Here is a 22,167-nt window from a genome sequence, read left to right as displayed (position 1 = left end):
GTGGAGCTCATTGTGACATGAGAGTTCTTCTGAGGCTGTTCTGCATGAGAAACAGCTTGCTTAGTTGTTTCCGAATTCTGAACCATGACGGAATTCAAAACAGCATTCTTACCTTTGGAGGGAGCAAAGGATTGAGAATGAATAACATTTGAAGTTACCTTATCCTTAGAAGTAGGCTGAGTGTCTCGTGATTGCGGATACGACCTATGAAGAACAGTGTGGTGACTCTTGCCACAAAGTGTACACGATTTGTCCGAACAAACATGATTGGGTGCGAAAGGCTTGAGGCAATTATAACATAACCTTTTGTCACGGACAGCATTCCAACGATCAGTAACCTGCAACTTCAATAATTCATTACAACGATTTGGAAAATGACCAACAGAATTACAAAAACTACAAGGTGACATAGAAGAGGTAGTAACCTGCATCCTAGCTTGAACATTCGATTGATTTTGATTGAACTTCGGCTTGCTATGAGCACCAACCGAGTTGGATGTACTTTGCTGTACATTTCCTTGATGATGGTTAGCTGAGCTTGAAGCAACAGCTTCCATGATTTTGCATTGTGATTCCAAAAAATTCCAAAATTTATCAATGGTGGGAATGTCGTGTATACCAACACTCTTTTCTCATTCTCGAACAGTAGCAGTATCCAACTGCAACAACATTTTGTGCATGTACAATAAGTCCATGATTTGGACTCCAAGTTGAAGCGCTTCGAGCGCGGTAATGTGGGACTTGCAAAAGACAATGAATGCCCGTAATGATTGCGGACAGTTACGCTTTATGGTAGGCGGAGATTCAATTGCCATGACGTGCCTGGCAGCAATTAATCTCTTATTGTCATACCTCTCCCTTAAGAGGTTCCATGCAAGCTGAAAACCATTTTCGTCAGCTTCAATGTGTTCCACTCTAGCAAGAGCTTCACCACTGAGTGATTGACGAAGATAGAAAAATTTCAATGAATCATTAATATTATCTTGATTACCCAATAATATTAGTAAAAGCACTTGAGAATGCTTGCCATTTTGAAAGCTCCCCATTGAAGCGTGGAAGCGGAATCTGAGGCAACTGAAAATTTGCCAAATGTGAGTTTTGAGATGTTGGCCGCTGGGAAGCACCAGCAGTGGCCTCATTGTTGCGTTGTCTGCTTTCAAAAGCAGTTAATGCAGCGTTTGCCTTAGAGGTAATGGAGATAAACTTATTAAGTATTTCAAAATGAGTTGAAATATCTTGTGTTTGCAACTCTGCATTCCATAGCTGCTCATGAATCTTATTATACTTAATTCTAAGTGAACCTAGTTCGTTTTTGACAGTCAACAATTGATAATAAGTGGCTTCAGTGTCCACAACATAATCGCTATAGCTGGTTATGAACCAATCTATTTCGTGGTGTAAATTGTCTCTTGCATTGGAAAGAGCAGAAGGGTCAGGAGTGAATCTTCCTCATGATCGGACATGCTTAAAAACTAACAGAAAAACCTGAGTGAATGAAACGATGCTGCACTGTAGCAATGCGATTGCTGCGCCAATAAGCAACTTTGGGCGCTGGTCCAGTACGCAGAGAGGCACGCCTGTGCGTTTGAGGCAAGTTGTATCAAGCTTGCTGTGCGGCGAGTCAAGTAGCGAGCTCGCAAGGCGGTGTAGTTTGCCGTGTGTTGTTTTCTCAATGCGCAATAGCCGTCTGTGACCAGTTCAGTGCGGTTCAGTCTCTCAGGGTACAAGATAGTTGATAGCTGGTGCATACACGTCGCAGCGTGCTTTGAGTTGCAGCCAGTACTGAAAATTTGAAACAAGTGTGTGAATGCTTAATATTAAACAATATAAACATACAAAGGTACAATGGAATAAAATATACTCTAGAGTGGGACCTAATCATTGGCGTCAAGCTAGACTATTAGGCACACGGTCACTGAAACCCTAAGGTTCAATGGACCAAGAAATGGGTAATAAAAATTAACAATTATCCTAGGTAAACTGGGTCAAAGATGACGGGCAGGAGGACCAATTTTTATCCAATTGGTCCCCTATCAACAATTATCCTAGGTAAACTGGATCAAGAAATCTGGCCCGGATGAACCAATTTTTATGACAGAATCCAAGGGCAGGGCAGTGGACTGTGAATGATAGTTGGTATTAATACCTACAAATAAATCTTTGAATTCTGTGCATAAAAATACTGATAGCTTGAAGTGTGGTAAGTACGCCAATAAAAGACTAAATGAATCAACAACATAAGATTTAATAATAATAAGATAATAATAGGCAGATGGCCACATACAAAAAACATTGAGTCAAATATCTTGGGATCAATAAAATAATAATAGGCAGATGGCCACATACAAAAACAATTGTAAGTAGATTAAGTCAAATATCTTGGGAAAATTACAACATGTGAAAAAACGTTAGAGAAATACAAAATTTAAATGAAATTAGGTCAATGACATTAATGACCATTGAAGCCTGACAATAATCGAAAAGGTAGTATTAATGATACCTGAAATGAATATAAATTGAGTGCTATAATGAAAGTTATTGCTGTAAGGTTCAGTATTAATGATTAAAAAATGACAATAAGCTGTAAATAATGCTCAACAAGTAAAATACATAAAAATATATGCGGCATAGGCCTTCAGTGATTTGAATGTCAAGATAGACTTTGACCAAACAATTAATAGGCGTCACTGGCCTTAAAATATCACTTAAGAGCTAAGGGTAGCTAATAAATACAATGTGAAGATTGTCCAGGTTAAATATAGGCGACATGGGCCTTCAATGAATTGAATGTCAAGACAGACATCAATTGAACGATAATTAGGCATCAGTGGCCTTAGTGAATCACTTGTAAAGCCAAGGGTAGCTGTCAAATCCAATGAATTAATAGGCGTCAGTGGCCTCAGAAAATCACTTGTGAAGCCAAGGGTAGGTAGCTGTCAAATCCAATGAATTAATAGGCGTCGGTGGCCTTAGTGAATTGAATGTCAAGATAGACATTAATGAATCAATAAGTAGGCGTCAGTGGCCTCAGTGAATTGAATGTCAAGATAGACATTAATCAAACAATAAGTAGGCGTCGGTGGCCTCAGTGAATTGAATGTCAAGATAGACATTAATCAAACAATAAGTAGGCGTCAGTGGCCTCAGTGAATTGAATGTCAAGATAGACATTAATAAAATAATAAGTAGGTGTCAGTGGCCTCAGAATTGAATGTCAAGATAGACATTAATAAATGAATTATGATACATACGTGAATGAAAATTGAATAGAACGATTTACATAACCTGAATAAAATTTTGAAGAGAAGATGTAGCCAGGCAGACAGGCAATGACTCCGCAATACCCACAGGAACAGGACATCAGCAAGCGATGATGTGATCTGGCCATGCGATGACAAGAATGGAAACGTCTACCACAGCAGGTGAATCCCCCAGTGGAAATGTAGGCAGGAGCAAGTAGAATTCCAAACGAATAATCCGATCTTCAAGTTGTGGAATTTTTGGATTGATTTCCAAACGGTAGAGATGATGAACTTGAAAGTTTGAGTTTCACGAGGTGAAGCCAATTGTAGAAGAATGGCAATTGAAGCCCACACGAAGTTGTAATTTGACAAAGTTTATCAGAGTAATATGCGAAGCAATCGATGAATAATTGAAGAATAGAATAAATGAATTAATTTGTAGAATAATTCACACTTTAAAAACGTTCTGTAGATCAAATAAATAGCGATGAACACCCACACGAGGTCGTGAACTTAGCAAAGTTTATCAGAGCAAATATGCGAAGCAATCGATGAATAATTAAATCACAATTGAAGAATAGAATAAATGAATTAATTTGAAAGAATAATTCACCTTTAAAAACGTTTCGTAGGTCCGATGAATTCAGATGAAAAGTTTAGACCAGGCGCGATATGCACACACCGACTATCCTCCATTGAAAAAACAAACAGCAAAACTAAAGGCGCTAGTAACAAAAAGGGAAAGGCGGAAATGTCAGTCACGTATGTGAAACGTCTACAAACGTTTGGTGAAAAAGTGGCAAATATCTAGAAAGTAAGATGCCTAAAGACAAGATTAAATTCCAAAAAATCGAATAGTATAAATATTAAAATTGCAACGGCAAATAATCCGACGAAAAAGTACGAATAAAAGTATAGAAAACCAACTTGACAAAAGCAGTACCGTAGACCATGACTGTGACGTCACTGGTCAGCGCAGACAGACAAAATGACGACATGATGTCTACATAGTAGCGGAACGAGTAACAAGTGGAACCGTTCCAATAAATGCCTTGTCAGATTTTACAATGGTATAAATTTGAAGAAAATCGTTAAAGCCTTTTTCGAGAAAACCGTGAAAAACATGTTTTTTTAGTAATTATCCGCCATTTTTCTCGAGAATATTACGCAGCTCCTGCAATTTTCCCAGAAATGAGACTCATGTCAGTTGATAGGGCTTATAAATAGCTATCCATGGTATAAATTTAAAGAAAATCGTTAGAGCCGTTTTTGAGAAAATCGTGAAAAACATGGTTTTTTAGTAATTATCCGCCATTTTTTCCGCCATCTTGAGTTGAATTTTATTGAATTTCTTATTGTCGGGTCCTCATTGTATAAGGACCTTAAGTTTAAAATTTCAAGTCAATCGGTTAATTAGGAATGGAGTTATCGTGTTCACAGACATACACACATACATACACACACACACATACACACACACACACACACACACACACACACACACACACACACACACACACACACACACACACACACACACACACACACACACACACACACACACACACACCACACACACACACACACACACACACACACCACACACACACACACACACACCACACACACACACACACACACACACACACACACACACACACACACAGACCAACACCCAAAAATCATGTTTTTGGACTCAGGGGACCTTGAAACGTATAGAAAACTTGAAATTGGGGTACCTTAATTTTTTTTGGAAAGCAATACTTTCCTTACCTATGGTAGTAGGGCAAGGAAAGTAAAAAGATCTACCGACAGCTGTTGGATGATTATAACAGCTGATTTTTATTTCTGTGTGTGGCCAGCTCACAAATCTTCTTCCATAAGGATTACATGTAAGCTTTGAAGGACCGTAGGAAAGAGTCCTGGAGTCTGATCGTAAATTTGATAGGCCATAAACCTGCTCCTGAACATAACAAACACAACTAAACAAAAATCATCAAATTCGGTGCACAAATAAAAAAGTTATTGAACGTTAAAATTTGAGGCTCGATTTTTATTTATATAGATGAGGATCCATCTCTAATTTTTCCTGTGATGGAATAATTGATATATTGGTATTAAGAAATAGAAAAATAAAAATATCTGAGTACCCTTTCTCAAAACTTTCTTTCACAACATGTCATTTTCAAGTGAGTCAGAAAATATAGATTCTAATATTGATATAGGTAGGTACTTTGTAAGTAGACGAAATGACAGTTTACTTATTGTGAGTAAAATAATGTGAGTGAACTGGAATTTGTACTTACAAAGTTTATCATTTTCATTTGAATAATAATATGAAAGAATATCATTGCTTGAATGAGTTTATATTTCCTTTTGTTTTTCCATGAATAATAAATTATTATTCATTTAGCTCACATTTCACGTCTTCAATATACCTACTGTACTTACTATACCTGCTAAAAGAAATCAATAAATTTACAATAGCTTACAGCTATTGTTATAAATGAATAGGTATATCTGATACTAAGTTGAATCTATTTTATTCCTAAATGGAATTTAAACCTTACTCAATCCTAAGTAATAAATTTACAATAGGCCTACAGTTATTGTTTTAAATAAATACACTTTTCAAATCGTTAGATATTTTAGATAAATAATAATAATCAATAGATATTCATTCTAATTGAATAGGTGAATATTTATGTTAATAATAATAAATTACTCACTCTCCATTCTGATCAAAGTCTAATTTTGATTTGACTCCTCTCTCATTCTGTAGTCTGGACAGCTGTTGCCTGAGATTCTCAATATTCTCCAGAGCTTCCACATGGGTGGCGTCGGCCGTTCGCCAAGCTTTTTCTATCTCCTGAAACATTCAAGAAAATATAACAGTTTTTACAAAACATTAATTCTATCACATTATTCATTTTTTATAAGGAAGAAGTCAATCAATCAATCACTTTATTCAAGACCTACAATGAATGCGTCATGCACGCACTGACCGGGAGAGAAAAACTAAAGATATAGATACTCCTTGTTCTATTTCTCTCCTAAATTCAGATAACATAAGAAAGATCAGTTCAAATGAGGGCCAGAAGAAATGTACTGTAGCATCCTTGTACGATACAACCGTATTACAATTTTATATTAATGCTACATATAAAAGTAGTAAGTTTACTTTGAAAAGCACAATACAAGCTTATAAATGCTAATAGAATACACAACACGAACAACAACAAAAAACAGTTTCGAGCTCAACACTTAATATACAGCCTGAGTTTATTGCAGAAAAGAGTGTTTGAAATAAAGTCATTAACAATTTATTTTCAACAAACAGAAAGAAACTATAAAATTTGCACTAATGAACAGAGATGCTGTGGAATTTATTAATTTATATAATATTAAAAATGGAGCCTCAAATTTTGAGATTCAATATCTTTTTGATGTGTGCACCGAATTTGATGATTTTTTTAGTTGTGTTCGTTATGTTCAGGACCAGGTTTATGGCCTATCAAATGTATAATACGACTTCAGGACTCTTTTCTATACGGTCCTTCAAAGTTTACATGTAATCCTTATGAGAGAAGATTTGTGAGCTGGCCAAACACAGAAATGAAAATCAGCTTTTATAATCATTGTGTTATCCAATAGCCGTCAGTAGATAGCAGACAAGAGTGTGTGCTGCTCTATAACCACCCATGTATTTTATTCTAGACGCCCCGACACTAGAAACAAATTGACTGTTCTGTGTGTAACCATCCAGCAATGCGGCCTCAGGTTAAAGACTTACATGCTCTAAAGACATTGCTTTGTTTCGAATAATTGTGCTATCACCGGTGTGTAGAATTAATTTATTTTTAGTAAATTAGGTATTTATTTTGCAGTTGGAAAATTATCTATGTTTAAAACCATTATCCATTATCTATGTTGAAAAAATTATGAATTAAAGCAAATAAGGTCAGATTTGTTTATCACCTTGACCTGTAACCCAAAGTGGTCAGAAATACTAGAACCTGGCCAATCTCCCATTGATCGCAATCATATTAAAAATAGATGGATAGGTAAAATCACTTCACTTGTATAGGCTGGCGCTACTTTATTAAAATAATTATTGGAAACAATACAAAAAGCTGAAACAATAAAATTTGAGTGCTCCCATTCAAATCAATAAGCAAGAAGTGCCTGGATGCAAAATTCCGCATCGCGTCTCCACAGGTGTGCATCCAGCTAAAGTTTGTCATGAGATGCATTAAATATTTGGCGTTACGACGTTCGCCGTGCCAGCTAGTTATATTATATTTTTTTCAATGTTCAGTGATTACCGTACTAAGTTCAATATTAAATTTTGCTCAAATATTTTATCGGTCTTTAAAAATCTACCGGTAGGCTACTTCGTGGAAATAATTAAGGACTGACAATTTTGTGAAGTGAACAACTACAAGACTCAACCTATTTCGGACTATGTGTAACCTTATCTGAATTCGGGAGAGGAATAGCACAAGGTTACCTAATGTTTTCTCTCCCTATCATTTTGATGATGTACTTCTTGTATGAATCAATAAAATACTATGCCAGTTCTATTCCTTATAGGTAATATATAGATGGATTCGGTCTTTAAAAATCTACTTTCTGAAAATAATTGAGGACTGAAAATTTTGTGAAGTGATAACAACTACAAGACTAAACTTAACCTATTGCGTACTATGTGTAAGTGTAACCTTACACGGTATCTAAATTTGGGAGAGGAATAAGGTTACCTTATTTTTTCTCTTCCTATCATTTTGATGATGAACTAATTGTATTAATCAATTAAGAATAAAGATAATATCCTTCCCATCAACACATGACCGGGCCCTGAGAGAGAGAGAGATTGATAGAGTACTTTATTTATGTAGATTACAATTATTGTATATATATATATATATATATATATAATATATATATATATATATAATATATATATATATATATAATTATATATTATATATACTGGCTTATACACTTATATACAATAGCTTACAATACAGCGAAATTATAGATGAATTAACATAATATAGAATAAGAAAATAATTACTGAACTGTATATGATATGAAAAAGCAATTCGTAATAACTATAGATAATTATATTGTAATGCATCTACATAGATTGGCGGAGCTTTGGACATATCAATGTCCATTCTTTGGAAACAATATTCAAAATATCCTTCCCACTAACTTTTCACCAAATAAGAGTTAGGGGGAGAGATTGATTGATTGATTGATTGATTGAGTACTTTATTTATATAGATTACAATATATACTGGCTTATACACTTATATACAATAGCTTACAATACAGCAAAATTATAGATGAATTTACATAGTATAGACTAAGAAAATAATTATTGAACTGTATATGATATGAAAAAGTAATTTGTAATATAATAACTATAGATAATTATATTGTTATGCATTTACATAAATTGGCGGAGAGATTGATTGATTGATTGATTCCGCCCTTTATTAGGGCGGAATTAGGACTCCTGGTCCTCTCTGCCACACAACCCTTTACAAAAGAAGACAAATTTACATAAGAACAGAAAAAATAGATTACATATTATGTAATAAGATTACATAAGATTAATATATAAGTAAATAAAACTATTAATCAAAATACAATAACATATAATAAAAGAGAATTTTAAACTTTATTTATTTATACAATTGGAAACAATATTTCAAATTCCACTAGATAAATCTATAGGAAAACCTATCAGAAATGGAGATCTAATCAAGTTGCCATTCACTCACACATGCACACAAAACAACCCTAAAAATAAAGATTTTACAAAGTATAATAATTATCAAAACAATATATTAAGATGAAATATTTTTGTATCTGTAGTTGCATAAAAGGTGGAAATGAGTTAAATTCATTTAGACTGATACAATGTAAATAGACAATAAAAATAAAGCTGAACCCGACCCAAGCCTAATCTGCGCCACCAGATCCCAGCCAATTCAATACTGCCGCGCCAAACAGAGCTCGATCGCCAATACTCTTCACAGTTGGAGGCAACAGATTCCAGATCCGACAAGCTGATACATGGAATGATTTATTATACATAGATGTTCTATGATTTGGAATAACCAATAGTTGGGAGCCCTGCCTGGTACCTCTCACACTACGATCTCCAATAAAAACAAATTTATGTGCCAAATAACCTGGGGTTTTTACATGCAAAAGGTCATGAAGCAGCATCAGAATGTTATACTCCCTCATTTTCTTGAGTTTTGGCACATGTAGTTGCTGGTAAAATGGGGTGATATGATCATCTCTTCTTAGATTGAAGATGAACCGCATGCAATAGTTCTGAGCCCTCTGCAGTCGCTCAGACAAGGCCACAGTCATGTCATTGATCACAATGTCACCGTAAGAGAAGTATGGGAAAATTAATGACTTAACCAGCATCACTTTCACATGAAGTGGAATGAAGTCACTAATTTTCTTAAGCGAGTGGATACCTGCAAATACCTTATTACAGGTGGTGTTGTTGGTGATTTGTTTCGTCCAGTCGAGTGTTTTGTCTATTGTCAGTCCCAGATTTGTAACAAAGTCACTGTAATTCAAATTTATGTCGTTTATTTTGATGTATGGTCAATTATCAAAGTTGAAACCTCGGCGAGTCATGAGTTTAGTGTAGCCAATAATTATTGCCTTGGATTTCGTTTCATTAATTCTAAGTCCATGTTTCAAAGTCCAGTCCGTAAGAGTCTCAAGTTCACTATTCATATTGTCAACTGTAGCAGTAAAGTCGTTCAAGTCAAAGTGGATGTACAATTGCAGGTCATCGGCATATAGGTGCTGTTTGGAGAATCTGAAGATATTGGTTACATCATTTATATATATACTGAACAAAAGAGGCCCAAGTACAGACCCCTGGGGAACGCCCCTCCCTAAAATGTGATAGCCAGATGAGAACCCATTGTACTTAACAGATTGGCACCTGTTACTCAGGTAGGAACCAAACCAATCCACTACATGAGTGGAGAACCCCAAATTCCTCAGTTTTTTCAACAGGAGAGGGTGGTAGACGCAATCGAAAGCTTTACTGAAATCTATCAGCACTAGCAGAGTAGCCAGTCTTCCATCCATCGCTCTACGAATATCCTCAGTAACACAAAGCAATGCAGTGGTGGTACTGTGGCCTTTCTTAAAACCAGATTGAAAATCACTTAGAGAATTGTTCATTGTAAGATAATTATTAACCTGCTGATGCACTACCCTCTCTAAACCCTTAGAAAGGGGTGAGAGAATATGTATGGGCCTGAAGTCAGACGGTGAAACGGGATTTGGTATTTTATTGAGGGGTAAGACGGCTGAGTATTTCCAGTAGGTTGGAAAAATGGAAGATAGAAGTGAAAAGTTATACAAATGTGTTATATAAGGAAGAGTGACAGGAAGAGTATCTCTTATGAACTTTATAGGAAGAGAGTCCTCACCAACTGCATTGCTTCTGATCCTGTTTAGGCAGTGGAAAACTTGAAGTTCCGAAACTTCAGAAAATTCGAACTCATTTTCTAGAACGTTTACTCGGAGAGTGTCTGCATATGCACGGGCACCCTCATCACTGACTGGGACATTGCAGAAAAAAGAGTTGAGCTCTTCAAGGCTATGAGTAATGTTAGGCAGTTTCTTCTCTTTACCCAACCCCATACTTTTCACGGTTCTCCAGACACTTGCAGAGGAACGATTTTCTGTCAGTAGGGCTCGAAAGTAATGGGATTTCGAATTTCGTATCCTCAGCTTACAACGATTCCTAAGCCTTTTGTACTCTGCAAACATCATTGGACACCCACATCTCTTAGCCAAGCGGAATTTTTTGTCACGCTCGTTCATAAGCTGACGTATGTCCGGTGTTATCCAGGGAGCTGGTCTCCTAGTTACCTTTTTGCACCTCAACAGCACATGTTTATTGAACAGCTCGCACATAATTTGTTGGAATACTTCCAGCTTCTCATCAATAGTAGCAGCCATGACAACATGATGCCAAGGAACAGTGAAAAGGTCAGCAAACAACTCCGAGTAGTTAATATTCTTATAATCACGGTATCTTATGATTCTTGCTTGTGACTTGGGGGCTTTCACAGCATAAATGAAATAAACCAGATCATGAGCTGAGAGACCCGGCACTGGCACCTGTCCATGACTCTTCACAGCATCAGCATCACAAACAGAGACAAGATCCAACAAATTGTGGGAAGTGGCTGTGTGGTGTGTAGCCTGTAGCGGAAGTATTGTCATATTGCAAGTAAAAAATATTGTCTTTAGTTGTGTCAAGTCAAAAGTGTCACGTCCAAGCAAGTCTGTGTTAAAGTCACCCATAACAATGACATGACTGTAAGCCGGCATACACTGCAGGAGAGCGTCCTCGAATTCACACATATATCCTATGTGTGGAGGGCGGTAACAAACTCCAATCAACACTTTGGAATTCGCCGCAACTATTTCAATAAACATAAACTCAGGCCTGTTCGGTCTGGAATTGTCGGACTGGAATAAAACTTTGGCTTTCAAATCTTCCTTTGCAAAAACAGCAACTCCCCCACCATTCTTATGAAGCCTATCATTCCTGAATATGCTAAAATTATCAATCTGAATAGCCTTTGACGAAATTGAAGGCTTCAGCCATGTTTCAGAGACCAACATCACATCACAGATCTGTGTGCCAAACAAATCACGGAATTCATCAATGTGACACTGCAGTGACTGCGCATTCACATGACATATTTTTAAAAAATTCTTGTGAGGCGAAAAAGCTTGTTCAATCAAGCCCTTTGTGCTTGGCGCGGCTGCACTATCATCTGGAGCTACACTCATGAGAATGATGACAAGACCAAGAGCCAGGGCACATGAAGGCAAGAGTCGAGCTAATCAATACATAGTTGATGTAATAAACAAAGGATTTAAACCACTCATACACACACGCACACACACATAAACAAGTTATTATAAAATTACCTGAGAAAAGTAAATCGCCAATCATAATGACAGAAGGTTCGAGCAGAAACTGAACTGTACTTTATATCTAGATTATAAAAGCTGGATACAAGAGCTTGTCAACCATTACTAGCTTCAAAGCAGAAGATTCTTGACAAACTAAAGAATAAGAATGTGCTAGTCAAAAACCCAACATGAGGAGCAATTATAATTTATGATAATAACGAAACAGTGGATAATATTTAGAGTAATTAACTGAAGTAATGTAAAATAGAGACACTTTTTTCTATGTATTTTAACACGACATGCAGTCAATTATTAAGTAAATATTAAAAACTTTTACTTACTGACTGGAGTACTTTCAATTGCTTGGCAATCATTTTCAACAGTGTAGACCGGAAATGTTTTGATGGTTCAAACATTTTAAAAAAACATGGTTTTAGCATGTCGTGTTAAAATACATAGAAAAAAGTGTGTTTATACAAAGCAGCTCGGAATGGATCAAGAAATCATCACCTGTAAAATAGAGGTTACAATAGTTTGCTATTATTATGATGAAGCAAAAGAACGAATAACGACCATAGTTGCACATTAAAATGAGAGACAATGATTGTATTGGAATAAGCTCTATGGAGTTCCACTGACATAAATTTAAGGAACAAAAATCGAATTATTATAAGGAGAAGAAATAAAATAGGTACAGTGAAGAAGAGAGAAGATGCAACTGCATTAACTGATCATTAGATTATTAGATCAATAGATAAGTGATAAAAATAATAATAATAAGAATATTATGTATAAATATAATACAAATAATCCCACTTCAATCAATGATTCAATTTAAGAAGTAATACAAACAATATACACATAAATAATATATCCTTTGAGAAGCTGGCATGAGGCTTAGCCTCAAATCAAACTTGAAATAATTGTCTACTGATAATCAAGTACAGCACAAAAGTTGAGAAAGTCAATCATCAATAAATATGGAGATCAATAGAAAATTAAAAAAAAATTATAATAATAATAAAATAACAGTACTTGAGACCGAAAGTATGAGAGAAGAAATCAAATAAATGCTGTGTATAGTGTTTATGAATAAATGAAACAAATAAAAATAAAAAAGAAGTTAATTCATGTTTACATAATTTCTAATTGTATTGAATTAAATTTCTAGAGAGAGAGAGAGAGTGAGGGAGAGGGAAAGAGATTACTATTTTTTCTCAATATCATTTTGATGATGTAGGCTACTTATTGTATGAATCAATAAGAGACTATGCCAATTCTTCCCCATAGTTGAGTAGGTTAATTTCCAATAGGACTAAATTCCATATTTTTTTATAGACTCATTTTATTACATCCTAGATATTTTGTACTTTTTATGTTCAAATTGCTTGTTGTTTTTTTTAAAGGAGATAAATCTATCTATTATTTATTTATTTTCCTATAGATGGATTATTAAATAGAGTGTTATAAAGCTTCCCTTCCTGAAAGATTATTGAATATAAATAGCTTGGGAGACCCAGACTCTATCCCATCAGACTAATATTTGAAAAGATATATCTACCAACGTTACCTATGTCAAACTTATGTGACAAATTCAATTCTTTTTATTGATAAAAATACACATCAATTCACCCGTCGCACAATCCCTTATAATATACGTTCAAATAAATTATTGAAGTATATTAAATCAAATAAATTAATTATAAACTATCAAGTATTATAGTTGTCACGTTATTTTTTATATTTAAATAACGATTAGCCTCCTGCTTGGCATCAGTCGGTAGAGCATGAAATATTTTAATAATTATAAAAATTAGGTCGTGGTTTTTTAATAGGATACAGTTTCATAAAAATCTTTATAGGCCCAGACATGAGCTTCCAATATAATTCTGATAATTCATTAAACAAGATATATATAATACTTATCTTATAGTATTGAGGAATTAAAATAAATCGCACACCATAAACAATTTGATACATATATTGACAAATATTGCAAAAATAAATCAGAGCAAAAAATATATAGAGCGATAAAAAATATATAATATAAAAATAGAACAATGATCGAAATCAATAAAATATCACAGGCTGAATACTATTCTCTAAATTCTACAGCACGAAACGTTACCATGTGCTTTTATTTTATAATCATATGCATCCATTTGCATGTAGCTGCGATATCAGCTTGCCAATACTTGTCGACTTGGACAATTCCATTCAAAATAAATTCCTTAAAATCAGCTTGATAAATTGACAACCAATAATCCAAATATATATATTAAATTCTATAGTATCTAATAAATTTCTTTGCAATGAATATATTTTATCTCAGGGTACAAGATTCGGCACCAGACGGAATAAATAGAGCAATTCATCTAGTGAATCAGAGCTACAACAAACTATTGCCAATTATATTGCAGAAATTAAAGATCATATGAATATGTATTACTAGCCTAGATTTTATACTTCTTTGATTTATAGAACTTCTGATATGTATTGACTCGTTACTCTTCTAATAAAATACCTTTAATACTATATTTTGCCGTGCTACCAATTTCTCCTGATTCGGTTGGATAGCATTTTTCACCTATTAACCTAATGAAAGTTATCGGCTCCAACGTAATAGATTCTTGATAAACTATGAATGGATCTATCGCCTATGAATGAGAAATCCAGTTTTCAGAGCAAATCAACTTATAATCTTCAGAAGAATTTTGGCAATATACTACACAAATACACAAAGAACAATATCTTACACGCTGACAGAATCCAAGGTCAGGGCAGTGGACTGTGAATGATAGTTGGTATAAATACCTACAAATAAATCTTTGAATTCTGTGCATAAAAATACTGATAGCTTGAAGTGTGGTAAGTACGCCAATAAAAGACTAAATGAGTCAACAAGATAAGATTTAATAATAATAAGATAATAATAGGCAGATGGCCACATACAAAAACAATGGTAAGTAGATTGAGTCGAGAAATCTTGGGATAATTACCATGTGATAAAGAACGTTAGAGAAATACAAAATTTAAATGAGATTAGATCAATGACATTAATGACCATTGAAGCCTGACAATAATCGAAAAGGTAATATTAATGATACCTGAATTGCGAATATAAATTGAGTGCTATAATGAAAAGTTACTGCTGCAAAATTCAATCTTAATGATTTACAAGAGGAATAATAATAAATGACAATGATTTACAGAAGGAATAATAATAAATGACAATAAGCTGTAGATAGTGCTCAACAAATAGAATACATAAAAATATAGGCGGCATAGGCCTTCAGAAAATTAAATGTCAAGTTAGACATCAATTGAGCAATTAATAGGCGTCAGTGGCCTCAGTGAATTGAATGTCAAGATAGACATCAATAGTACAAAATTAATAATAACAAATGACAATGAGCTGCAGATAGTGCTCAACAAATAGAATACATAAAAATATAGGCGGCATAGGCCTTCAGTAAATTAAATGTCAAGTTAGACATCAATTGAGCAATTAATAGGTGTCAGTGGCCTCAGTGAATTGAATGTCAAGATAGACATCAATAGTACAAAATGAATAATAACAAATGACAATGAGCTGTAGATAATGCTCAACAAATAGAATACATTAAAATATAGGCAGCATAGGCCTTCAGTAAATTAAATGTCAAGTTAGACATCAATTGAACAATTAATAGGCGTCGGTGGCCTCAGTGAATTGAATGTCAAGATAGACATCAATAGATCAATTAATAGGCGTCGGTTGCCTCAGTGAATTGAATGTCAAGATAGACATCAATAGATCAATTAATAGGCGTCGGTGGCCTCAGTGAGTTGAATGTCAAGATGGACATCAATAGATCAATTAATAGGCATCGGTGGCCTCAGTGAATTGAATGTCAAGATAGACATCAATAGATCAATTAATAGGCGTTGGTGGCCTCAGTGAGTTGAATGTCAAGATAGACATCAATAGAACCATTAATAGGCGTCAGTGGCCTTAAAATATCACTTGTAAAGCCAAGGGTAGCTGTCAAATCCAATGAAATAGTTGCTACTATTGAGTACAATTATATAGGCGGCATAGGCCTTCAGTGATTTGAATGTCAAGATAGACATCAATAAAACCATTAATAGGCGTCAGTGGCCTCAGTGAGTTGAATGTCAAAATAGACATCAATAAAACAATTATGTAATACATACGTAAATGAAAATTGAATAGAACGATTTACGTAACCTGAATAAAGTTTTGAAGAGGAGATGCAGCCAGGCAGACAGGCAATGAATCCACAATACCCAAAGGAACAGGACATCAGCAAGCGACAATGTGATCTGGCCATGCGATGACAAGAATGGAAGCGTCCACCACAGCAGGCAAATCCCCCAGTGGAAATGAGAACAGGAGCATGTAGAATTCCAAACGAATAATCCGACCTTCAAGTTGTGGAATTTTTAGAATGATTTCCAAACGGTAGAGATGATGAACTTGAAACTTTGAGTTACACGAGGTGAAGCCAATTGTTAAAAGAATGGCAATTGAAGCCCACACGAGGTTGTGAACTTGACAAAGTTTATCAGCAAAAATATGCGAAGAAATCGATGAATAGTTGAATCACAATTGAAGAATAGAACAAACGAATTAATTTGAAGAAGTAATTCACACTTTAAAAAACGTTCCGTAGATCAAATAAATAGTGATAAACGCCCACACGAGGTTGCAATTTTGACAAAGTTTATCAGAGTAAATATGCAAAGAAATCAATGAATAGTTGAATCACAATTGAAGAATAGAACAAATGAATTAATTTGAAGAAGAAATTCACACTTTAAAAAACGTTCCGTAGATCAAATAAATAGTGATAAATGCCCACACAAGGTTGCAATTTTGACAAAGTTTATCAGAGTAAATAAGTGAAGAAATCAATGAATAATTGAATCACAATTGAAGAATAGAATAAATGAATTAATTTGGAAGAATAATTCACTTTTAAAAACGTTTCGTAGATCAGATGAATATGGATAAAAGGTTTAGACCGAGAGCGTAGATGCACTCTCGACTAGGAACCATTGCAAAAGACAAGAAGACAGACCCATGCTCAGCAACAAAAACGAAAACGGAAATGTCATCCACGAACATAACACGATTACAAACGTTTGGTGAAAAAGTAGCAAATATCTAGAAAGTAAGATGCCTAGAGACAAAATAAATTCCAAAAAATCGAATAGTACAAATATTAAAATTGAAATGACAAATAACACGACGAATAATATAGGAAACCAACTTGATTAAAGCAGTGCCGAGGAACCGTGACTGAGACGTCACTGGCCAGTGCAGACAGACAAAATGACGACATGATGTCTACGTAGTAACGGAACGAGTAACAAGTGGAACCGTTCCAATAAATGCTTTGTCAGATTTTACATAAACTGGGCCCCTTGTGTCATACGGTGGTATGGCACAATAAGAAAAAATAAGAAATATGTAAAATCTGGCAAGGCAATTGGAAATTGAAAACTGGGCCCCATGTGAGAACCAGGGGAAAAAACAATGAAACCTAAACAACATGAACCATAAGAGCAAGGGGATTAACTAGAATCCTCATCAATGGGAAGAGGTGCTAAACTCGAGATAGCTCTCTTAAAAGTGCCAGAGGGAGTGAGAACAGTGAGAACTCGAACCTTGTCATCCTTACCGGGATGAACTTCAGTAATGCGCGCCAGCTTCCAAGTGGACTGCGCGGAACCAGGATCCTTCAAGATGACAACCGTACCGACCTTCAAATTTTCATAATTGTTTAGCCATTTGCCATTTTCTGAAGAGTGGTTAAATATTCACGAGACCACCTATCCCAAAGCTCCTGGATAGAAACAGCAAGTTGATACCAACGTGAACGATGGTCAATGTGTTTGGTGTTAGGCGGTAAGAAGGGTAATGACGTAAGTGGACGTCCAATCAAAAAATGACCTGGAGACAAGTAGGCAAGATCATGTGGATCTTCGAAAGTTGTGGCGTTGTCCGAAAAAATGGAATGTGGAATGCCACAACGAGCAGAGAACCGAATCAGAGCGGCAATAAATGCCTTGGAAGTAAGTTCCGAGACAGTTTCAATATGAACGGCACGAGTTACCATACACACAAACAGTGACAAGTATGCTTTAGAAAAGGTACAAGATTTGGGGCCGCCTACACGGATGGAAATAGGACCGGTGTAATCCAAACCACAATTATAAAAGGGAAAATTAGCCTGAACGCGGGCCGCTGGTAAACTACCCATGATTTGCTCAGAACGAAGAGCCGAAAAGCGAAAACACATTATGCAATGCCGCAATACACTTTTGATGGTGCGACGGGTGGAGGGAAACCAAAATTGTTGTCTTACACTGGCCATGGTGGCCTGCACACCAGCATGACTTAGACGACGATGGTGAGCAACAATCAATGCACGAGTGAATTTATGATTGCTGGGCAACAATATTTGATGTTTATAATCAAAGGAAGCATTTGCATTTTGCAAACGTCCACCGACTCTGAGCAGTGAATCTGAATGAATGAATGGTGACAAGGCTTTAATAGAGCTATTAGGCAATAGCTCCTGATTTTGACTCAATGCTTTAAGTTCAGCAGAGAAGGCCTCTTCTTGAATGGATTTGAAGATACAATTTTCAGCTTCTGAAATTTCAGAGATAGCTAATTGACCAAAGCGCGGAGCGACTGAATTTTGTTTCCTACAATTATGAATGAACCGTAGAACATACACCGTAGTACAAACAATTTTGTGATAGGTGGAGCAACTATTGATTATGCCTGAGATAACATCATTATGAGAAGAAGTGGTAGCTAATACCTGAACTGATTGAGTTAATAGCAACATTGCTAGAGAAAGAATCCCAAGAACTATTCGGCATAGATAGCCATGAAGGACCATTCCACCACAGATGACTAGCTGCCAGCTGATTGGGTGTACAACCTCGAGATATCAAATCAGCAGGATTGTTACTAGTACGAACATGATTCCAATGAAAGTTAAAAGTTGAATTCTGGATTTCAGAAATGCGTACAGCTACAAAAATATTAGAACGATCAGGAGGTGCTCTTAACCAGTCACAGACTGTTTTCGAGTCAGTCCACAAATACACATTAGAAAAAGTAAGATTTGAAGCCTTTAAAACCTTATTCACAAGACGTGAAAGTAGCAGAGCTGCCTGTAGTTCTAATCTGGGAACAGAGAGAACTGGGTTCAAAGAGGCAATGCGGGACTTGGAAGTGAGCAACCGAGCTTGACTGCTACCGAGAGAGGTGCTTCTGACGTAAATACAGGCGCCGTAAGCAGTGAGACTAGCATCAGCGAAGCCATGCAATTCAAGAGAGGCATCAGAGTCCTTTGATAACACACAACGCAGAAGTGATATGTTACCAATGTTCGGCAATTCATGCAGAATTTTCAACCAAGTTTCCAACAGATCTTGCGGAATTTTTTGATCCCAATCAATCTTTAATAACCAGAGTTTTTGAAAAAGTGTTTTGGGTAAAATGACCACAGGAGAAATCAAACCTAATGGATCGAATATGCTTGAAATGCAAGAGAGAAGCTCTCTTTTAGTGAAAGATGTTTTATGTAATACATCAGCAACATTAGAGGAAATAGTTAAGACGTCTAGAGTGGAATTCCAAATGAGGCCTAGTGCCTTGACCACACTATCATTGAAATTAGACAACGGTTTGGAAGTGTTTGCTTCAAGCAGATCAGAAGGAATAGTAGCGAGAACTTCAGGAGAGTTAGACAACCATTTCCTAAGCTCGAAACCACCCTGAGCCAATGTGCTAATCAATTGTTGAACTAAATGTTTAGCTTCTGTAACCGAAGAAGAACCAGAAATAAGGTCATCAACGTAAAAGTGATTTTTAATAACATTAGCTACAGCAGAGTTGGGTGCCGTATCAAGATCGGCCAAATGATGAAGCGTACGAGTAGCTAAGAAAGCTGCCGGCGAAGTGCCGTAACTTACAGTATTCAAGGTGAATTCTTGAATGGGTAGAGTAGCATCAGATCTCCAAAATATTCTCTGAAGGTTACGGTCAGAGGGATGAACTAAGATTTGACAGTACATTTTAGTAATGTCCGCAATGAAGGCTATTTGATATGTGCGAAAGCGCAGAACTATATCAAACAGTTCAGGCTGAACTGTATGACCAACATACAATACTTCATTAAGCGATGTTCCAGTGGTAGATTTAGCAGAAGCGTCAAATACTACACGTAATTTTGTAGTGGTTGAATCAGGTTTAAAAACCGGGTGATGAGGAATGAAGTAGCATTTTTCATTATCCGGTGCTGGAGGCACTGGTGACATATGATTCAACTGTTGATATTCTTCCATGAAAGCTGTGTATAGAGTTTTTAATTCAACATTTGATGATAACCGTTTTTCTAATGAATGAAATCGGTTCAATGCTTGAAACCGGGAATGACCCAATGAGTGGAAACTATCCTTTTTGGGAAGAGTGACCATAAACCGTCCATCTTCAAGATGCGTGGTAGTGGTTGTGTAGTGCTTTTCAAGTTTCAAAACCTCAGGCGAGGGAGGAAGCAGAGGAGAGATTTCTTCCAGTTTCCAAAATTTCTCTAACTGATGATAGACATCATTTGAAGTTAGAAAATTCGACATGACCCTATGGGGAGTGGCCACAGGCGAAGCAGGGAGGCACGAATGAGGTGCTGCAATAGGACGAATGGTTTTACAAGAACCAAATATGACCCAACCTAGACTGGTTTTCTGAAGAATGGGAGCGTTTTGAGCTAGATACAATTTACCAGGCTGAAGAACAGATGCAAATATGCCAGCACCAAGTAACAGATCTACAGTCTTAGGCTGATCAAACAATGGATCCGCTAATTTGAGTTCAACAGGAATTGAAATTTTAGAAAGATCAATGTTCACACTAGGAACATTAGATGATATGCTATCAACTACAATACAATTTTCTTCAACCGACCATGAACGATCAGATGAAGACAAGCAAACTGAATGAGAAATAGATGATTTGGTCTTATTCTCACCTACACTATGAATCAAAGTGTCAGAATACAAAGTAACAAGTGACAATTTTTCAGCCAACCTAGTTGACATCAAATTACAATCAGAGCAAGAATCTAAAAGCGCGGTTGCTTTAATAAATTCCCCACTAGAAGATTGAACCAAAACTTCGGCAGTAGGTAACAAGGCGACAGTTGATTGCTGTTGCAAACACAGTGACGAAGTGGAGCTCATTGTGAGATGAGAGTTCTTCTGAGGCTGTTCTGCATGAGAAACAGCTTGCTTAGTTGTTTCCGCATTCTGAACCATGACAGAATTCAAAACAGCATTCTTACCCTTGGAGGGAGCAAAAGATTGAGAATGAATAACATTTGAAGTTACCTTATCCTTAGAAGTAGGCTGAGTGTCTCGTGATTGCGGATACGACCTATGAAGAACAGTGTGGTGACTCTTGCCACAAAGTGTACACGATTTGTCCGAACAAACATGATTGGGTGCGAAAGGCTTGAGGCAATTATAACATAACCTTTTGTCACGGACAGCATTCCAGCGATCAATAACCTGCAACTTCAATAATTCATCACAACGGTTTGGAAAATGACCAACAGAATTACAAAAACTACAAGGTGACATAGAAGAGGTAGTAACCTGCATCCTAGCTTGAACATTCGATTGATTTTGATTGAACTTCGGCTTGCTATGAGCACCAACCGAGTTGGATGTACTTTGCTGTACATTTCCTTGATGATGGTTAGCTGAGCTTGAAGCAACAGCTTCCATGATTTTGCATTGTGATTCCAAAAAATTCCAAAATTTATTAATGGTGGGAATGAGCTTCACCACTGAGTGATTGACGAAGATAGAAAAATTTCAATGAGTCATTAATATTATCCTGATTACCAATAAT

At 36.0% G+C, this 22,167-nt stretch overlaps 1 protein-coding gene across 1 annotated transcript in view; it reads right to left on the bottom strand.

The window, feature by feature from the left end:
• Window positions 1-2,563: 2,563 nt before the first annotated feature.
• The window catches only part of LOC120349460, a 29,538-nt gene continuing 9,934 nt past the window's right edge, over window positions 2,564-22,167 (bottom strand). Inside the window, exons 3-5 of the mRNA XM_039419659.1 lie at window positions 5,972-6,111; window positions 5,151-5,205; window positions 2,564-2,581 (exon numbers count right to left, since the gene is read on the bottom strand). Coding sequence (XP_039275593.1) covers window positions 2,564-2,581; window positions 5,151-5,205; window positions 5,972-6,111 — 213 coding nt within the window. The remainder of the gene's footprint in view (window positions 2,582-5,150; window positions 5,206-5,971; window positions 6,112-22,167) is intronic.

Source organism: Nilaparvata lugens, chromosome 1 (assembly GCF_014356525.2).
Source record: "Nilaparvata lugens isolate BPH chromosome 1, ASM1435652v1, whole genome shotgun sequence".
Lineage (NCBI taxonomy): Eukaryota > Metazoa > Arthropoda > Insecta > Hemiptera > Delphacidae > Nilaparvata > Nilaparvata lugens.
This window is presented reverse-complemented; position numbering and strand designations above follow the sequence as displayed.